This window comes from Lynx rufus, unplaced genomic scaffold (assembly GCF_022079265.1).
Source record: "Lynx rufus isolate CCGP_SWC_20201006 ecotype Redwood Valley unplaced genomic scaffold, mLynRuf1.p SCAF_1, whole genome shotgun sequence".
Lineage (NCBI taxonomy): Eukaryota > Metazoa > Chordata > Mammalia > Carnivora > Felidae > Lynx > Lynx rufus.
In genome coordinates this window covers 147,526,601-147,547,914 of record NW_025814823.1, presented here as the reverse complement: position 1 = coordinate 147,547,914, position 21,314 = coordinate 147,526,601, and the positions used below count along the sequence as shown (strand labels likewise).

General features: G+C 35.6%; 1 protein-coding gene across 2 annotated transcripts in view; it reads left to right on the top strand.

The window, feature by feature from the left end:
- The window catches only part of EDIL3 (EGF like repeats and discoidin domains 3), a 418,330-nt gene that overhangs the window by 120,704 nt on the left and 276,312 nt on the right, over positions 1-21,314 (top strand). For both annotated transcript variants that reach the window (XM_047071243.1, XM_047071314.1), the window contains exon 2: positions 9,817-9,945. In XM_047071243.1, the coding sequence (XP_046927199.1) occupies positions 9,817-9,945 (129 nt within the window). The remainder of the gene's footprint in view (positions 1-9,816; positions 9,946-21,314) is intronic.

The following is a 21,314-nucleotide window of genomic DNA, read 5'->3' as shown; positions in this document are numbered from 1 at the left end:
ACATTTCCAACCCCTGTCTCCCACCTGATTTTTATTTGGAAACTGTTGACTGTATGCCAGGTACTGATCTTTGGCACAGGGGAGAGAATTTGCTAAGTTGAAATGATTCTGACTTTAGAGAGCTTGCAATATAGAGTGTTTTCAAGTTTATATGGCTTCTAGACCAAGTTTCCAATACTCTTCTCAGAATTTTTGTTTATATCTCCATGATTTAAAAAATCCACTCTGTGTTAATTTACCTGTCTCTAGCCCAAACCTTTCTCCCCAGGTTCAAAGTCCTAAAACCAAGTTCTCACTGAATATCTCCGAGTGCATGTCTGTAGGCACTTAGGTCCACTCATTTCCAAAATGGAATCCATCATCCCCTTTGACCACCATCCCCAAACTTGCTCCCTAGACCATGTTTTCCATCAAAATGAAAGGCAGAACTTTTTGTTGAATTTTGATATGTGGTTTAATTTTTAGTTCTCTTTCCTTTCAACCATCAGACCCATAAATTTGGTCCCTCAGTATATCTTTTGGGATCCATTTCTCTCCATTTCTGTGTTTGGTATTCTAATCCAAGCCAGCAATGTGTGTGTCAGAATAACATCTGCCACTTTCTAACTGATCTGCCACCCTTAAATTTTGCCTCCTTGTAATCCATTCTCCCTACTACTTGACATCCAAATCATGTCAGCCCTTCTGCTTACTACCCTTAAATGGCTGTCCTTTTTGCTAAGGAATGGCCAGACTTCTTATGAGTGTCTTCAAGACACTGGGTATCCTGGGCACTTTGTACTCTTCAGCCTTGCCTCTTGCCATTTCTGTTCACTCTTCTCTCTAGCCAAAGTGAGTTTCTTCCTGTTTCTTGAACCTATGCTCTGGCTCTGCTGCCTGGTTTCACATACTTGTCCCACCTCATTGCCTATCCGGTTTCCACTAGTTCTCTCGTCTTGAATTGGGAATCACTTGATTTGGGGAAGGCTTCCTAAATCACAGTTCTGAGTTTGGTGTTCCATCCCCCCAACATACTCCCTTGGCACACACAGTTTTCTTGTTCCTGGGCCTAACGTGCAGTAGTAACTACCTTCCAACTTATTTGTGTCTTTTCTTAAATGCTAGAGAACAAGTAATTGTCTGTCAGAGGTCCTATAGTATGTGCAGCAGTTATCACTTTTAATGGAGCATAGATGGCCTTCAGTAAATATTGACTGAATGACTAAATGGATATTCTTCATAGGTAGAAATAATATAGTCAACAGGTAGAAATATAGTCAACAGTACTTGAGAATTCCATATAGTTGAATTTTCTGGTAATTTACAAAGTTTTAACTAATTATTTGAGAGGAATTCAATGTATGTTAGTGTTAAGTGGTGTCCATTCTAATTTCTCTAACATACTGTATACCTTTATTTTCCAGTTGTCAGTTCTGGCTTCCTGCAAATGAATTTTTCATAACTCAGAGTATACTAACAAAGAAAGCTAGTCAAGTATTTTTCTTCATTTGCTTTTCTCTCAATTGAAAGCCGAAAAGTATGAACTTTCTTTCTTCCATCTTTCCTTCTTCCCCTTCTTTCTTTCCTTCCTCACTTTATGTGACTTCTTTTCCTTCTCTTTAATACGTTGACATGTTTGGGTGAATGTAAACAAATGTGGAGGGCTGGGTCTTACCCTCCGTGATTCTGATTTAATTGGACTGGGCATCCGGAATTTGAAAAGCTCCCCTGTGATTATAATATACAGCAAATTTTGAGAACCACTGGGTTAGATCATTTCTGACGTCCCTTTCAATTCTAAAAACTCTAGATTTTGTTATTTTAAGAGACTCTCCAGAGTGTTTTAAAATACAAAATATGCCCAAAGATTTTCTTTCAAAATGTAGAGCCTGAAATAGTTTTGTCTTTTCATGCAGTTAGCCTTGATTGAAGCTGTGTGTTAAAGGATGCAAAATTCTCATTGTCAATACTCAACAATATTTGCTAATTTTCTTATAATTCTCTTCAGTACTCCCTTAGCATTTAAAACCTTATCTAAAAAGAAAAATGTCTCTAGAAATAGTGCGATAAACACTGGCTAACAGCTGAGAGATAATCTGCTTTAAGTTAGCTTTAGTGTGGCTCTGAGTCTAAGAAGTTTCTTTGCTCAGTCATTATATTGGTGTCTTCCATAGCTGAGTATGGTCATTTGGGGACCCTGTAGACCCCAGGGTATAGCATTAGTGGTCTTTTATCGCAAGTATGTCCAGTGATTTTCTAGTAAAATGGCAGATCCTATCAATGTAGATAAACTTATTCTTATTGGCATTCTTATTTCTTTCTCTCTTCCTCCTAATTGCAGTAATGGTCTGAAATATCAACTAGAATTTATTTTTTAAAGCACGTATGAAGCTAACAATCAGATCAAACCTTTTTAGCCAGGTTTTTATGAAATTTAAACTGGCCACACTCATAAGCTTTAGTTTATGAATGAAGGCATTAAAATAAAAATCTGAGCATCAAACTTATTAGAACATACAGCAATGAAATTTCAATATTCAACACAAATGGTCTCTCAGGAGACTCAGGAGGCCCCAAAGTAAATTGAGAGGCCTATGGTTGATTCAAAAGTGACATTTATTTTGTTGTGTACAATTTCGCTGGCAGTAAGTCATAAGGATACTAAAATTTTCTGTGAGGAATTTTACCAGGTTGAGTATGGAAATTCCTGTGAACTTTATCTCATTTTAACTAGAGTTATTGCTTACTTGTGTACTATGCTTGGCTCATTTTGCCAAGTACTCTGTTTACAGACTGGTTATAATTCTAATTTGTGCAGTTGAAGACAAAGCTTTTATTTTCTTTCAGTTTGTAAATGAAATGATAGGAGTATAGCTACCAAGTTCAGTGGGAGAGCAATAAACTGAAGATGAGGTTGTAATACACAGACCAGAATTGTCATAGTTGTGAAACATGGGTTTAACTGGTTACTGTGTTTTACTTTCTCACACATAAATATGTATGGTAATATTGTTCACATTTAGTGTGGGAAGATAGTGAAGAAATTAAATAATATTTTGTATTGGTGAAGTAACTTGTTGGAGTGATATGTTGCCATTTTATTTTGTTTTTATTTTTACATCAGCATACACATTTTTTTGCAGAAATGGAGAGAGGGCAGGGTGGCATCTAGCACTGCTAAAGGAACAGAGAAAATGGGGAGGCATGCGTTCCTCCAAATAAATGATTGCTATATTTACATTGCCATGTATATAGATGAATACATTAGTAGTACTATGTAGATATATTCATATGTAAAAAAGATCACTATGCAAATGCATAAGAAGGTTAGCATGTAAATACAATAATATATTTTCAGTAGATGTTTGATAAATATTAAGAATAAGCTTAGTAGAAATGCCCTTGGTTATCATGAAGACAGACAGTCAAATGTAGGGCTTTAAGTTATAAATTGGTTCCTACTAAAATTGTATTGCTGACAAAAAACTTTTAGTGACATTTTGTTACCGTGTCCCAAATGCATTAGCCTCCTTTTACTTTCTTGAGTTCATTACTCTCTTACCTTTCAGTAGGGTCAGACATATGCTACTCCCCTGCCTAAAAGACTCTTCCTTAGGTTTTAACATGACTGGCACGTGTTCATGTTTCAGTTTTCAGCTCGAGTGACACCTCCTTCGAGAAGCCTTTCTTGATTGTTTATCTTAAGTAACCAGTTCTTTTTACTGCCCTTTCCACCAGCCTATTCTCCTCCTGTGTCTTCTCCTATGGTTTTTATTACAGTGACCAATACCTTGCTTTCTTATTTCTTAGTTTTTCATTTTGCATTCCCTTCACTATAATATAAACTTTGAGAGTACTGGCACCTTATGTGTCTTCATCTAGGCTATATTCCCAGCCTCTACGGTGTTTTCTGGAATATCAATACATGATAAATGGATTGGTGATTCTCTGATCTGTGAACTGGAGAGGGGCACTAATATGTAAAGAAAACCAGATGCATAAATCATCTGAGAGATTAAACACGGATGAGAAAAATTAGCTCTTCGGTCCACCTGACTCCCTGAGTATGGCCAACATAGAATTTTCTCCTTTACTTGGCATTAGAAGTTGCATAGTTATATACTGAGCTCACAGAAGAAAAAACAAACAAACAAACAAACAAACAAACACAATCACCATCATAAAGGTATAGATAGATAATAGGCTTTTAGGTTTTTGGGGGGGGGTTTTGCATCATCTTCAGTGTTACATGATATAGATGCCTATAGGCATGCTATGTAGGCTAAACGATCATGGATTGCAAATTAATAATGAGCTGTAATAAGACAATCTGCGAATCACCTTGAACAGGTGACTGGCAACAGGTGGTGGGCCAGTGAGAAGAATGAGGTAGGCAGTGGACTCAGGATGATCCCAGTCCAAGCAGAACCCTGGAGAGTGGGAGAAAGACCAGGCAAACAAGAAGTTAAATTTAGCCTGCAATGATTTCTTGCCCCTGGGAAAAATAATTGCTTCATTCTATTGCCAAAAGGCAAATCGGCATCAGCTTAATTTGCCTGAGTCTGCCATAAACTGCAGATGGAATCATAAAACATAGTTAGACTCAAATTAAACACATCTGTCCTAATCTAAAGCAGGTGAGGCCAGACAGCCAAGAAGCATCAAGGTATAACGCTGCACACAGATTACAATATGCAGAGGTATATTCTAGGAGCCTGCTGACAGTGGAATAAAGAACCATGAAATTGTGTATTGTCCTATTTTCCTATAGTGAGCCTGCCTTCTTGTACTGGTTGCCATCTTAGTTTTAAAAAAACTCTACCAATTCATCCATTGAGAAATAAACAAAAAGTGCTGATTTGAAGGCCAGGGATCTCTTGCATTTTAATCAGGAATCTTACCTGAGCTGATGCTTTCTCAGGTTAATTGAAATGACAAGGAATCAGAAGTCCCTACAGTGCATTTTAATTGGACTTGAAATTTCAGCTTGAGGATTTGTTTCTACTTAAATGATCATGCTTCATCTGTACAAACCATTGAGATAATGGGTCAGTAGAGAAAACAACAGGCTCAGATATGATCAGATACTTGACTGAGGTGTCTACGTACCCGATCCTAACTAGGACTGTCTGAGAGAGAAAGGGGAGTGTGGCACCCAGGGAAGTGTGCTGCTGCAGCATCCCTTCAAGAAAAGAAGCTGTCCAGCTGCCAGGAATGTAGTTAAACTCCAACAAATCTTCTGCAGCACTTCCAGGATCTCACTGGAGCTTTAGAGCCACCCTGTGCCTAGGCCACCTCCAGCCGGTGACTGAACATGGCAAGGGCACCAGTGCCTGGTCATTTATGCCCTTAGAGGATTCCTCTAAAGGGTAATCTTTGCTTCCTAGTTGGCTGGCTAAGACTTCATCAAGTTTGCGTTACAGACTGAGGCTCCCTTGCTTGATTCTTCTTCAATCCCTGCACACCCCCCTTCCCCATTTCTTTTCACAGGTGTCAGATTTGCATCACAGGATGAAGGCTTTTCCTGCCCATTTCTGCTTTCTCCTCATTTTTCTTTCACAGGCATTACTTCTTCATCTTGTTGCACTCTTAACTTTTTCTTAGCATTTACTTCATGGAGAACCCACCTGACACAGGGGTGTATTTAATAATTAGATGTGGGGAGGCAGATTTAAAACACAGTCTGTAATAATCCTAATCATGTGTGATGGGCTTCTGCTGTCTATCCTCTACTTTATCCAAGGCCAAAATTTTGTTTTCTGTTGACATTGTCCATCTAACACAGGTACCTGTGGGGACCTTTATTAATCTCAGACGGACCTTGACATATGAGACCCTAAACGAATAAGCTGAATATTTATACTGAAGTGGAAAGGGCCTAGCACTAATTTCCCTTTTTCTTTTAGAAATTTATTTATTTATTTTGAGAGAGGGAGGGGGAGAGAGAGAAAGAGAGAGGGAATATGCAAACTTCTCAAACACAATAATTTCTTTAAAACTAAATCCATTATATTTCCTTATGAAGGTGACCACTCAGTCATACAGATAAAAGCTCTAGAAATCAACCCAGATTCCTTGCTCTCTCTCAACCCTTACATCAGTTTGATCACATTGTTATCTTGATTCTACCTCAAGATACATTGTGATTCTACCTCAAGATACATTTTGGTCAAATTTATTACCTCTGTTCTACCTTTCAAAAACACTGAGTAAATATCAATAAGGGGGAAAAATATAAGATGAACTTTCACAAGTGTAATTTATTAGAATTAAGTAGACATCAGTGAAAAAGAACAAAATGTACAAGGACAAGAGAGAATAAACAGGTCAGCTAAACAACAGCTGGTGTCTACAAGATCTAGTGAGAGATGAACAGATCATCCTGTCTGATTTTGATTACAGAAGCGTCATATGGCTGGCAGACGCACCTGGTCAAATGGTAGAAAACCGGTTAGATTAAGTTATTATCACCTAGAAGGGGTATCAAAAATGCCAAGAAAATTTTCTTAGGATACCAAGACTTCCCATCATGATGGGATAATCAAAGGGACTGGACATTCCAGCCTCGTGTGTCGCTCAGTTTATCTGGGCTGTTAAGCTCACATCAGTTAATAAATTTTGCAGGAACTTGGTTGTAGGAGTGAGAGCGATAATGAAAGGTACTTGATTTTAGAAAAGTGTATCAGTGTAGTCTGTATGCTTGAGAACCTCTGGGATGTCACTCATGCCTTGCCTTTCTACTGTAGACATTGCTTCTGTGAGTACAAATGAATCTATATACATCTACAATGTGCCTTGATCTGTTGACGTTGCTGCAACAACAGATCCTGGTCTAGGGAATATAGAATTCCCCTTTTTGTAGTACTGACAATACACAGGATTATGACTGACGTCTCATCCAAAAAAATGTTTGGGTGTTACTACTCAACTTCATGGAATGTACAGGGTTAGCTGATGGCAGTGTTGTTAGTCTGACGGTACAAAGCTGTGTTGCTTTGCTCGTGTCTAGGGCAGAGAGCGATGATCTCGCTTTTAAACTGGTGATTGCCTTTTTATAGAAAATCTCAACAATAATGCCTTTGTTTCTAGATTAATTATCTGGGGGGAGGAATAGTAGTGATTTGGGGGGACTTTAATTTCCTGTTTTATTACCTAGTATTTATTAACTGAATTGGAATTAAATCATGCTTCCATTGCTTTCCCTGTTCATAGCTGTCTCTGAAGAGGGTTGAGAAAATCAGTTTTTGCTAGGACTACTTCAAGAGTTTAACGCTTAGTTCTTTTGCCCTAAACTGTGACTCTTCCATTTGATCCAATACAATGCTGTTTGAGTCATCATTCCAAAACACAAATGTGATCATATATTTTCCCATGTACAAAGTCCTTTTCTGATTTTCCAGTGGCTAGAGAGAATCTTCAAATTTTTTATCACAGCACATAAGGCCTTTATTTACACGACCATGCTACTTTCTGAGCTCCATTCTATCTCTCATATACATCTATGCTCTAATTATTGTGGCCTGCCTCAAATTCCTGGAATAAGCCATGATCTTTTTCCTTTGTATATGCTATTCTCTTTGCCTAGAATGTTGAGCAGGTACCTCCTCCTGTGTTTTTTCACCTCACAGCACTGAATCTTTTTAGAAGTTTCTGTGGATCCTACACTTTGGATTGTGTAGACTAATTACAGCTCTTACTATGTATGGTAGTTGTTCTTGCTTTTTCATCTCCCATACTAGGCTCTATACTTCTTAATGGTAGAGACTATCTTTATTTACTTCTGTATGCTTCTGTATGTTCAGCAGTGACCTTGGTGCCTGCATAGAATAGGTAGTCAAGCAATGGGGGGGGTGGGGGTGAGGGATAAAGGGACAAATGGAAGGATGAATGGGGGAATGGCGGAATGGCTAGCTAGTTATATAAAGACATAGGAAGTTTATTGAAATATCTCAGTAATCAGCCCCCCAATCAAATTCACTCTGTAAAATGCTTCCAGGATAGTCATCTTAAAATATACATATGACCATGTCAAAACTTTAAAATACATGCTAAAAGCATTCATTGGCTCTTCACCTTATAAGTTACGATGTTAACTTTTTAATCTTTACTAATCTGACATATTTATACATTCTCAGCCATTCCTAACCAAGTAATCCATTGTCTAGCCATGCTAAATTCTATGGTATTTCCAACACATATTTATTCTTTTATTTATTCACTTATTTCATGACTCTCTCGTTTTTTATGGCCATTCCAGTGGTAGTATTTTTATCTATCATCTTAATATAGCTAATGACTTGCTTTATAAATGTGACCAAAATCTTACCCTCCATTTTTATTTTTCTAAAGTTTTAGAGTGGTTAATCTAGAAAATATAGGAAATAATTATTGGGAAGGTTCCTATAAGGGAATAAAGTTCCCAAGAAACAGAAAGTGGTAGGAAGTTGGGACACAGATGCTTTTGTAAACTTTGAAAAACCTTCTTCTCTTGATCAGGCGATGGTACTTTCCCCTTTCAAGCTCCCTTTAAAACTCTATGGGTTTCTCTGAATCTGATTTACATCCTGTCTGTATAATAAAATCACACTCATGACTTTGAAGCTGCTTTTCACTCTAGACTTAATCAGTGGTACACTGGGCGTGTCAGGCTGTTCAGAGATAATACCCTTAAGACTTCTGGAAGCCCTTTTATTTAGCTGAGAGAGTCTTCAGGCTGTACCTGAATTATTTGAAATATTTTCACAAGGGCCTTCTAGCCATATCCTTAATTTGATATTTATGTTGAGGCCATGTCTTTCTGACAAAATTCCAGGTTTGATCTTTCACTGGTTTGGGAGGCTGGCATTGAGATAGTTTTGGTTGTTATTGGTTGGTTGGTTGGTCAGTTAATTATCACAAATCCTCCTCTCTATATTCCTTTTCTTTACTTTCACACTTATCATTTCTTTATTTAGCATGTCTCTTCTTGTAGTACTGTATCAATGCAGCTATTAAAAACCAACTGACACTTTAATATTCTGCCTGAAAATCTCATTATTCATAGGTAAAAAGTCATTAGGTATATTTCTGTCACTAAAGTTTTTCTCAGGTAACAACGTTACCAACTGATTTTCTCTACATAACGTGGATAGCCTCACATTTTCTCTAGGCTCCTCTAGTCATTTTCTTGATGACTTTCCACCCAGTACCAAAGCCAATGCCATATATTATAGGTTCTGGTTATGGCACAACTTACTTCTTTGTGCCAGTTTCTTTCTTACTGTTACATGTTTCTCTCACCTCAGGCAAACTAGCCTGAATTTATTCTCATGGTCCTGACAGGGTTTGAAGAAGTAGAAAGATTCAAGTGCTTTTTCAAACCTTGGCTGGCTTCAAGTCTCTTAACATCCTATTGGCCAAAGCAAGTTGCCTGGACAAGCCCAGAAATAAACCTCACCCCTTTAGAGAGAGAAATTGCAAAGTTACAGAGTTAAGTGTATGGATTTAAAAAGTTTTTTTTTTATTGGAGTAATTAATAAATCTTTCTACTAGACATATTTCAATTAATCTTTAACAAATCAGACAATATTTTATTGACATGTAATGGAGGAACCCCAAAATGAGTTAATAGCTTTTCGTATGTTATTTGGTATGCAGTGTTTGAATAGAAAATTTCATTTTATGTTACATACCATGTCTTTGAAAAGCACAAGGTTTCAAATGGGTCTTGCATACCTTACAGATTTACAAATCTAAACAGTGTGGTGACTCTACTAAAGGAAAATGGAGTATGAAATAGTACATCTCAGTGCCTAAGACTGCAAGTGAAAAGTCATTCTCTGTTTCTTTATTTCTTAGGTGATATTTGTGATCCCAATCCATGTGAAAATGGCGGTGTTTGTTTGCCAGGATTGTCTGACAATTCCTTTTCCTGTGAGTGTCCAGATGGCTTCACAGATCCCAACTGTTCTAGTGTTGTGGAGGTTGGTAAGTGCAAGATTTAAGCATTTCAGTAGTTACCCCCTTTGTTTGCATGAGTGACTGCCAAATTTGGTGTGGTGTAGTATGGGTATTCTATACAAGATTGCTATATGCTGTTAATCTGTTTATTCCTCTATAGTACTCTCAATTTTATAATTTATGTTTTATAATTAAATTATATTTTTATTAATGGTGTTCGCAAATCATTTAAAAATACGTTTTCATGCTTAACACTATATTTCAAAGTCACTACAAGTACTAATTGAATATAATACATTTCTTATCTAATATTGATATACATTTAAAAGTTTATTCTCACTGAAAAATAATTCCTAAGTCAATTTATTTAAATTAGTCTCTCTAAATAAAATAGAACTTATTTTAGTGACTGATAATATCTGTCAGTATTTTGTAGCTCTTCTAATCACTACTTTTCCAAGACTGAATAAATGAAAGATTATATTTCAGCTGCATTGTTCTTTAGAGTCTTCTCTAAAACTTTGCTTTGCAAGTATTCATTAGTCATTGATCATATTTCAAATTTGTTTTCATCTGTGAAGTACTTCATTGGCATATATACTTACGGATTCAGGATCACTTCCATAATTGCCAAATTGTTCCCGTTAAGGAAATGGCTGTACTTTAAATAATTTAGCCCTGTGTAAATTTGTGTAGAGATTTTCTCTCTGATTAAAGGCAATATCATGATTAAGGTTGAAAATTTTCTATGTTTTTTCACATCAGTACCAAGAAAAATAAAAAGTAGACCGTATCTGTTTAACATAGGAAAACTAAATGTATTTTGGGTTAAATTTCTGTCAACCTGCATAAACCTTGGAAAATTCAGAGGTTTTGCTGGCCTTTGAAAAATAATTTTGAAGAAGAGAAGTAATAGTGTCTGTAGTAAGGGACCAGTTTGAGTTACTTATCATTGTGTCTGATACACCTAACCTAGTACCTTTATGCATAGTAAAAGCACAATAACTATTGATTGAATGAAAGATTCATTAAATGAAACTGTCAGCTTGCCATTTTGACTACTAGTTACTGGATTTCAGTAGGCTTTATTTGTTAAATGTGTTTTTCTTGTCTTTTATATGTATTAGTATCACTGTATGGTATATGAAAAAAATTAATTATTTCATTTTATTTATTTATTTATTTATTTATATATATATGAAATTTATTGACAAATTGGTTTCCATACAACACCCAGTGCTCATCCCAAAAGGCGCCCTCCTCAATACCCATCACCCACCCTCCCCTCCCTCCCACCCCCCACCAACCCTCAGTTTGTTCTCAGTTTTTAACAGTCTCTTATGCTTTGGCTCTCTCCCACTCTAACCTCTTTTTTTTTTTCCCTTCCCCTCCCCCATGGGTTTCTGTTAAGTTTCTCAGGATCCACATAAGAGTGAAACCATATGGTATCTGTCTTTCTCTGCATGGCTTATTTCACTTAGCATCACACTCTCCAGTTCCATCCACGTTGCTACAAAAGTCCGTATTTCATTTTTTCTCATTGCCACGTAGTATTCCATTGTGTATATAAACCACAATTTCTTTATCCATTCAATTATGTTATTTTAAAAAGGTACTTTGTTCATTTAATTCATTTCAAATTTAGTTCTCTTCTAAGGCTTTTATTAACTCACTGCTATTTCAGGGGTTTGATACAGTGCCACAGAAATAAAACTATACTAACCACTTTGACCCCGTCTCCAAATATGTATGGTGAATTTCAGGGTTTAATATGAGAGCCGTATCCTCAGGAAAGTCTATATCTCTGAAGAAAATTATAGTCATAAATATTCCCAACAGGAATAAATGAATAAAATATAACTTTAGTGTTGTATTTTAAGCTCACTAACCTGAAATTGACAGTGCCTCACATTTGTAGTGTGTGATGTTTTTGTTGCTATTTCTTTTCAAAAAAAATTTTTTTAAGGTTTATTTATTTTCTGAGAGACAGAGAGAGACAGAGCATGAGCAGGAAAGGGGCAGAGAGAGGGAGACACAGAATCCGAAGCAGGCTCCAGGCTCCAAACTGTCAGCACAGAGCCTGAGGGGGGGCTCAAACTCACAAACTGTGAGATCCTGACCTGAGCCAATGTCGGACGCTCAACAAACTGAGCCACCAGGTGCCCCTTGTTGCTATTTCTAAGAACCAAATCTGGAATTAAGGAGGCAAATGTCTTAAAATAATTTAAAAATCAGTATCTTCATAGATTTCTTAAGTAAATTCTTTAATACTTTGGTCCATATTTTAAAATTAATTCGGTTTTTATCATTTTATCAGAAGAATGAGACTATGGGCAATAACACTTTAAAAACTAGATACACTGTCATATTTCATGTAGTTCAGTGAGCCTGTGGAGAATAAAATGATTATAGAATTAAATTTTGCTCAGATTCATTACTTTCTATTATTAAAATATTTGTGATATTCAGAAATATGGTAGTTATGATATATTATCTAAGCTCTAGATTTTATTATGTTTTGAGCAACCTCATTCTTCCATGGTATGTATTTAGGAACTATTGTAAGAAATATATATTTTTTATTTTATATTTGATTTGTCATTTAACAAAGCATATTAGTCATACCAATTCTAATTTAATGTCTAACATTAAAATAATAGAAAACAAGTGCCCTAAAAGTTTAAAAGTATCCATGGTTTCTTAGATACAACTTTGTTATACTCTGAAATAATTTTTTAAAATGTGAGAAAATAAGGGGAAATCAAACAGTTGTCAGGTAAGATGCCTCTTTACAACAGACATGTATTTCCTTACATGCCTTTCTATTACCTCTTTCTCAGCTCCATGTTTTCTTGCATATAATAAGGGGAAACTGAATATGTATTAAGTAAAAACATGTATTAGTAATGCTTTTAATATCTATCCTACTTGAGGGTTTTTTTTTTTTATATTTTTAAAACTACTTACTGGGACAAAATGTATGAAACATTAGATCATTAAAGACCATCCTGCATTTTTAGTTTGAAAAAATTGATTACTTTGGTGGAACATTTCTGTTGTTGTTTCTATAGCTTTAAACAGCATCAGTGCAGAAAGCATAGAGTGTACTAGAATTTTATACAACCCACTCCCTCCCTACACACAGGAAAGTTGTAGATATTTTGATGTAATATATTAAAAGACAGAGATTTGAGGTGTCATCAGCTTATATATTAGTCCCCCAAAGATGGAGATGTGTCCAAGCTTTCTTCTAAACTTTAAGCCATATACATTTTGTGATTATATGAAGTTTTAAATCTCTTTATTATTAATTTCCAAAGGAAAGAAAATCTTTTCTGTATTGGTTTTGTTTTGATCCCAATTGTAAAAATTATTTTTACTCTGTATATTCTACAATCAAACAGATACTGTCTTCATTGTAGTACATCTGGAAAGGAGAATTTCAAATATTCACTATTCTTAGAGATAAAAATCACTACTTGATATTACCTCAAACCTCATTATTTTGTAGCAACTTTATTTTAAGTTCTTGATGCTACTTATTTCAAAAAAATTCTTATCCAATTTTGTACTTTTATTCTTCCTTCCCAAACCATTTAGAGTCAGATAAGCACAAAATACGGCATTTGCAATCAATCCTCATATCGCTTACATTCCTATATTATGTGTGGAGGCCTCGAGAAATTGACTCACTCAGGTTTGTGAACTTCACTCACTAGACAACATTGCTTTTATTAGATTTAATTCTTAGTCTGTCTATACACTCCAGTATCCATCTTTTACCTCTATCTGTCTCTCTTTCCCTATCTCTCTCCCTGTTTCTCTTTCGCACACACATCTCCCTATACAGACATACCTCCACAAGTCAATCTTCTCAGCCTCTTAGAGTTATTACAACTCACGTCTGAGAGCTGCAAAAGGCAATAGGAAAACATCTCCCTGATCAAAGGAAAGAAAAAACAAAACAAAACAAAAAAATCAAACAAAAACAAAAACACAAAACTCCTTCACATCCTCAGATGTGAAGACATCAGCCAGGTTAACCAATGTTTGCACAGATGTGAGCTAGATGGTGTCTTTTTCTCCAGGGAACTTGTAGATAGACCACCATGTGGTTAAGCCCCAAATTACTTCTCAATGACCTGCTCACATTCCTGGATGGCACTGTGTAATTTGGAGGCAAATGTTGACAAGTTTATTTCATGCAGAAATTTCTATTACCAGTGAATATTTTAGATTTCATATGTGAAATTTTGGGAAATTATTACATTGTCCAAGTTCTATGGCATATTTCTCTTCTATACACCATCAAATTAACCCAGTAAAATAATAACAAGTATAAGCATTTACAACTCAAATACATAGTATATTACTTCAACCAAAGAGAACAAAATAAGCGATTGACTTAAAAAAAATCTTAGTTTTCATATATTCTTAAATACCTATTGAGTACTTGGTAAGTAATAGTTACATATCTGATGGAATGCAATGGTAAACAAATTTACAGAAATTGCCATCTAGCCAGGAAAGCACTTAAATAAATAAATAGATGAATATGATGGGTATTGTGATAGCAGAAGTATGTGGAGTCATAAGAATTTAAAGCAGGTGTCTTATTATAAGCTAGATGTCAGGGAATGCATGCCTACTCGAAAAAATAAAATCTTGACATGATTATAAAGATTAATTCCAATCTAGCAAGCATAAAGCCAAAAGTATTCAAACATTGGAAATAATTTTTAGAAAAGATCAGAGATAAGAAAAGTTATGATTCCATGAGCTGCAAGAAATTCAGTGTGGCTAGAGCTTAAAAGGAAGACACATTGTAGCCCAATAAATTTGGAGACGTGGCAGATTCTGCATGTTTTAAGGAATTGGGACTTTATACTAAGACATACAGAGGATTTGTACTTTTAGAATTGGAGGAATTTGCTAGCTACTAGCTAAGAAATCAGGCATAGCTTTATAAGTTATAATTATACAGATAGTTATTGACAGTCAGGGACTATATGAATCAGCCACATGGAGAATAATTTTTCTTTAAAAGACCAAAGGTTGGAAACTGATGAAAGTTCATCAATATTTGAGCAGTAGGTAGCAAAAGTTAAATCTATAAAGGACTCTGAGAAGGAGTGGTCAAAAAGACAAAAGAGAAACCAGAAAAATGTTGCACCCCCAAAACAAGAGGCAAATCGTGTGTCAAGGAATGTATTATCAGCAGTGTCAAATACAATGGAGAAGTTGACCAAGATAAATGTTTATGTTGATTATCTGTCACTGAGAGATCATAGTGCCAGGATCAGTTTTGCTAGAGTTGTGGAGAAAGAGCTGGATTGCGGCACATGGAAGAATTAGAGATAAGATTTTTAAAAAGTGGCTGAGAAAACAAGGAAGCTTTCTCAACTTGATAAAATAATAATAATAAAAAAGATATATCTATTAAAGGCCTACAGATAAAATATTTAATGGTAAGAACCTTGAAGATTTTCCTCTTAGATTAGAAACAAGACAAGGATGCTCCCTCTCACTATTCTTTTCAACATTATATTGGAAGTCCTAGTCAATACAGTAAGACAAGGAAATGAAATAAAAGGCATACATACTGGGAAGAAAGTAATAAAACTGTCTTTTCATGGATGATATGATCATCTATGCAAAAAGAAATCCTAAAGAATAAACAAAAAAATCCTGGAAGTAATAAGCAATTATAGCAAAATTATAGAATGCAAGGTTAATATATAAAAGCCAATCATTTTTCTGTAAACCAGTAATGAACAAGTGGAATTTGAAATTAAAAACACAATAGCCAGAGCACAGAGGATTTTAGGGCAGTGAAAACACTCTGCATAATATTATGATGATGGATACATGCTATTATACATTTGCCGAAATGCATATAATGTATATTACCCAGAGTGAACTCTTCTGCAAATTATGGACTTTGGATAATTATGATTTAAATGTAAGTGTGGGTTTATCAATTGTAAGAATGTACCACTCTGGTAAGGAATGTTGATATTGCAGAGCTTATGCATGTGTGGGATCAGGGATTATATGGGAAAACACTATACCTTTCTCTATTTTTCTGTGAACTTAAAACTGTTCTCAGAAATAAGGTCTTTAAAGAATGGCTATAACATTTATCAGTTTATTCATTTATTTGTTTATTCATCCATCAAATATTTATTGAATATATACTATATGCCAGACCCTGTTCTTGGCACTAAGGATATAACCACTAAAAATAGGCTTTGCCCTTATAGATCTTCTAGTCAAATGGGGAATTAGGCAGTAAACCATCATACTTACCATGGGAAGTTCTACAAAGAAAAATAAAGACAACTGTGAAGTAGAGTAAGAAGAGGTATATTTTTAGGAAAGATGATTAGGAAAGACTTAGAAGTTTGTGTTTGAACAGAGAGTCGAACTGAGACAGATTCACTGTGTATGGATGGAGAGAGAGGACAGTAACGTGAAAGGGGAGTTTGGACTAAGGGAGGTTTTTACTTTAAGATGGGATTGCAGTACCATTATGATTCAGAAATATGACATAAAACTAAGCTTGTGTTTTACTAAGAATAAACTGTGTTAGATGACTCATATAGATATTTCAGTATTATTTGGCATACATTTAGCTATCAGTCTGAAAACAAAAGACATAAACATTGGAATTTGGTAGCAATTTAAAATCCATCATCACTTTTAGAAAAAAATTCCAAGTACCTGTGTTATGAGAGTAGTGCAGTATGGGATAACAAAGGCAGCATATCATTTCACTTATAGCTCTTCCTCTTTATCCTCTCTGTAGTTACATTGGCTTCTGACCAGGTTTTCTCATTTAGAAAAATTAATAAACATGAAGGTGCTTTATTCATCTTGTTCTGTCTTCTCCCATCCTCTTGTATCATATTCCATCCAAACTCATTTCCTTTGGGAATTGGTATTCCTTTTCTTTTTTTTTTTTAATTTTTTTTAACGTTTATTTATTTTTGGGACAGAGAGAGACAGAGCATGAACAGGGGAGGGGCAGAGAGAGAGGGAGACACAGAATCGGAAGCAGTCTCCAGGCTCTGAGCCATCAGCCCAGAGCCTGACGCGGGGCTCGAACTCACGGACTGCGAGATCATGACCTGAGCTGAAGTCGGACGCTTAACCGACTGAGCCACCCAGGCGCCCCTGGTATTCCTTTTCTAACGTGAATTCAGGTTCTTTTAAATTTGTGGCCCTTAGATCTCAACACTGCTAATCTGTCCTGCTTCCATTTCATTATAAGAAACCAGTTACATTTACCCAGGATAAATAAAGTCTCATAATTTTTTTTCTTTTTTTTTTTCTTTTTTTTTTTTTAAATTTTTTTTTTCAACGTTTATTTATTTTTGGGACAGAGAGAGACAGAGCATGAACGGGGGAGGGGCAGAGAGAGAGGGAGACACAGAATCGGAAACAGGCTCCAGGCTCTGAGCAGTCAGCACAGAGCCCGACGCGGGGCTCGAACTCACGGACCGCGAGATCGTGACCTGGCTGAAGTCGGACGCTTAACCGACTGCGCCACCCAGGCGCCCCAGTCTCATAATTTTTTTAACAAAACCCAACAATTTTCACTGTACATCTTGCCCCCATGAATAGGTAAATTCATGTTTACCTTTAAGAAGGTGATCACTGTTGGGGCGCTTGAGTGACTCAAGAGGATAAGTGTCCAACTTCAGCTCAGGTCAATATCTCATGGTTCATGGGTTTGAGCTCTGCATCAGGCTCTCTGCTGACAGCTCAGAGCCTGGAGCCTGCTTTGGATTCTGTGTCTCCCTCTCTCTGCCCCTCCCCTGCTCGCGCTCTCTCTCTCTCTCTCTCTCAAAAATAAATAAATATTGAAAAAATTTAAAACAGAAGGTGATCACTGTCAGAATATCAAGTAGTGTAATAGAGACAGACACTGTCTAAAAGACTTCTTTTTAGTGATCATGAAATATCAGAATGTTAACAAGCTTTAAGTAGATCTCTTGGGTACAGCAAGGCTATTTTTAGATTTCTAAACTTTGGTTGCAAAATGAGAGATTTGATGAATTTCAGTTAAATTATTTATATATTAGGTAAAATTATGAGTAGTTGTCAGGTTTTTTTTCCCCTTAAGATTACTTCTTGGAATAAGGAAGGATAGCTCATGATTGAATCCATATTTCTAGAAATTATCATAATGAGAGCTATTCTGCATAGACTAAAATAGTTGCTCAAAAGCTGCTAGCCATGGATGATTGCTAAGAAATTTCCCAGTCAACTAGACTCAGGGGATTCATTTTCAGAGTTATATCTATATACTTTTCTGGTAATAAGAAAGATTAAATATGTGTCATATAAACAAATAGAATTGTACAGTTAAGATGGTAGATTTTTTTTTCAATATATGAAATTTATTGTCAAACTGGTTTCCATACAACACCCAGTGCTCATCCCAAAAGGTGCCCTCCTCAATACCCATCACCCACCCTCCCCTCCCTCCCACCCCCCATCAACCCTCAGTTTGTTCTCAGTTTTTAACAGTCTCTTATGCTTTGGCTCTCTCCCACTCTAACCTCTTTTCTTTTTTTTTTTTTTCCCCTTTCCCTCCCCCATGGTCTTCTGTTAAGTTTCTCAGGATCCACATAAGAGTGAAACCATATGGTATCTGTCTTTCTCTGTATGGCTTATTTCACTTAGCATCACACTCTCCAGTTCCATCCACGATGCTACAAAAGGCCATATTTCATTCTTTCTCATTGAAGATGGTAGATTTAAGGGTAAATCTTTGCCATATTCTGTATATATTACAGAAAATTAACTTTGTTTTATATATGTAAATATTTCTATAACATAGCTTATAAACAATTAGGTTTTTGATCTTAAAATGTTTCTACTTTATTGTTAATTACAATGATTAGAATTTGTTAATTTGCAATTTCAAGCCCTGACAATCATATATTAACTCAGAAAAGAAATCCAGAACATCAAAGAACCTTAGAAAATATCAAGTACAGAAATCCTCTCTCACCTAGAAGAAAGATAAGAGCCAATTTGTGATAAAGCTTTATTTGTAAGAAAAAAATGTAATACATTAAAAGAAATATTGATGTATACCATTCTAACTATTCCTTTTTTTTCTTTCTGAGAGTATACCTTTTCTATTGCTTAGGTATAAATACTTTTATGAATGAAGTGATAGTGGATGTGTATCATTATGCTTTTTCTGCTTAACAAATCATACAAATTTAGTGGGTTTAAACTATCATTTGTCTCTCAATTCTGAGAGCCAGGTAGGTTTCTGCTTGACTGGTGCTGGGTAGTGGAAATTGGCTCAGCTGGGATAGCTTGTCTCTGCTAGATCAGGCTTCTTTATGTGGTGGAGGGAAGGTCTGAAGAGCAGAAGAAAAATCAAGCCCAGATTATAAGCACTTTTCAAATCTCAGTTTGTGTCACTTTAGCTAATAACAGTTTTGATGGGTAGACCTGCCACTTTGTATTGAAAAAGTGAGGTTGCAAGAAAGAATTTTGTGGCTGTTTTTGTAGTCTACCACAGAATGTTAGTTAGTTGATTTTCTTTTCCTTTTTAAATTTTTTTTTTCAACGTTTATTTATTTTTGGGACAGAGAGAGACAGAGCATGAACGGGGGAGGGGCAGAGAGAGAGGGAGACACAGAATCGGAAACAGGCTCCAGGCTCTGAGCCATCAGCCCAGAGCCTGACGCGGGGCTCGAACACACGGACCGCGAGATCGTGACCTGGCTGAAGTCGGACGCTTAACCGACTGCGCCACCCAGGCGCCCCTTCTTTTCCTTTTTAAATACTAAAAAAAAATTTCGTTTTCATTGGCAATGCAAGAATATGATGAACATGTTGACATCTTAGTAGACACTTATTTTTATGTTACTAGCTATGAAGGTAATCTGTTTCTTTATACAGGAGGAAAAAGTAAAAGCTCTCTTCAAAAGGGAAAAATTGGTTATGTTCTGTTCATGTTAGGAAATCTATTGAAAAATTAGAAACGTGAAAATGGAAAGTGACATCAAGTTGTTCTTTTATTCTGATTCCGAATGGAATGGCATGAGGTCTGTTGTGGCATTGCCAAAATGTATAATTCTACACGTTCATGAAACTGATAAATTGCTATTATTTATTTGTTTTTGAGAGACAGAGCTTGCATGCATGCATGTGCAAGTGGGGGAAGGGCAGAGAGCGAGAGAGAGAATCCCAAGCAGGCTCCACGAAGAGCCCATTGTGGGACTCAAACTCACTAGTGGTGAGATCATAGTCTGAGTTGAAGCCAGGAGTGGGAGGGTTAACCAAGAGTCAGACGCTTAACCTACTGAGCCACCCAGGAGCCCCTGAAAATTGCTATTTTAAAGTGATAGGCTAAGTGGCAAATTTGGCATTAACCTCTTGAAAAATTTTCTCTTCCAGCTTGACTACTGTCATGGAAAAAAGGTTTATAGGAGACTCATAGACGACATAAAATAGTTAAAATCTGCCCAGCCCAATAATCTCTAAGATCTTTCATATAGTTACTTCGTTTTCTCTTGTTCATTAATTTTTAACTTGAATCCTCTTGATTCTAACAGTTATACCTATTGTTTGTTTCTTTTTAATTGAATTAATTACATATCTGTTTTTGGTTTAAAAATAACATTAAAAATATGATTTTAAGCAGTCATGACAGGGTGTTGATATTTTATCATGTCAGGGAAGTTGACATGTTGCTGGAGAATGAGCAAAATTATTCTTCCTATGATTATAATAGAAAAGAAAATGAAAAAAGTAATTATCTCTAGGTTGAGTTGTTGAGTGCCATTATCAGGAAGAAAAGTAAACAGCATGTACACTGTTTTTTTCTTGGATAAAGCCATCTATATTTAAGAATTTATAATTTACATAGAATTTATAATTTACATAGAATAGAAATTTTAAAATTTACATAGAATTTATAATTTACATAATTTACATAGAAATTACTTACATATAATTTACATAGAATTTTCTTTATTAAAGAAGTACTGAAGAAAATTTAGGAAATATAAGTTAATAGAAACCAAAAGTATTATAATCTTAAGTCATATACACTCTTATTCTTTTTTTCTATCATTTACCTACATGTTTCTATAGCCATATACAGCCTTGTAAAGAATGATAGCAATTTAACTTGACTCCTGTTAGACAACTATGCACATGCATGTTTATGTGTATACATATAGATGCATAAAACTTATACTATCCATAGATAGTTCATATTCTTTAGTGATCACTTTTGTGTTTTTTTTTCACGTAGGATGTAATATCTTTCCATTTCTTTAAAAATTATTCCCTGACATTGTACAAAATATCTGGTTAACATACCATCATTTACCATCATTTATTCAACCAGCCTGTATTTT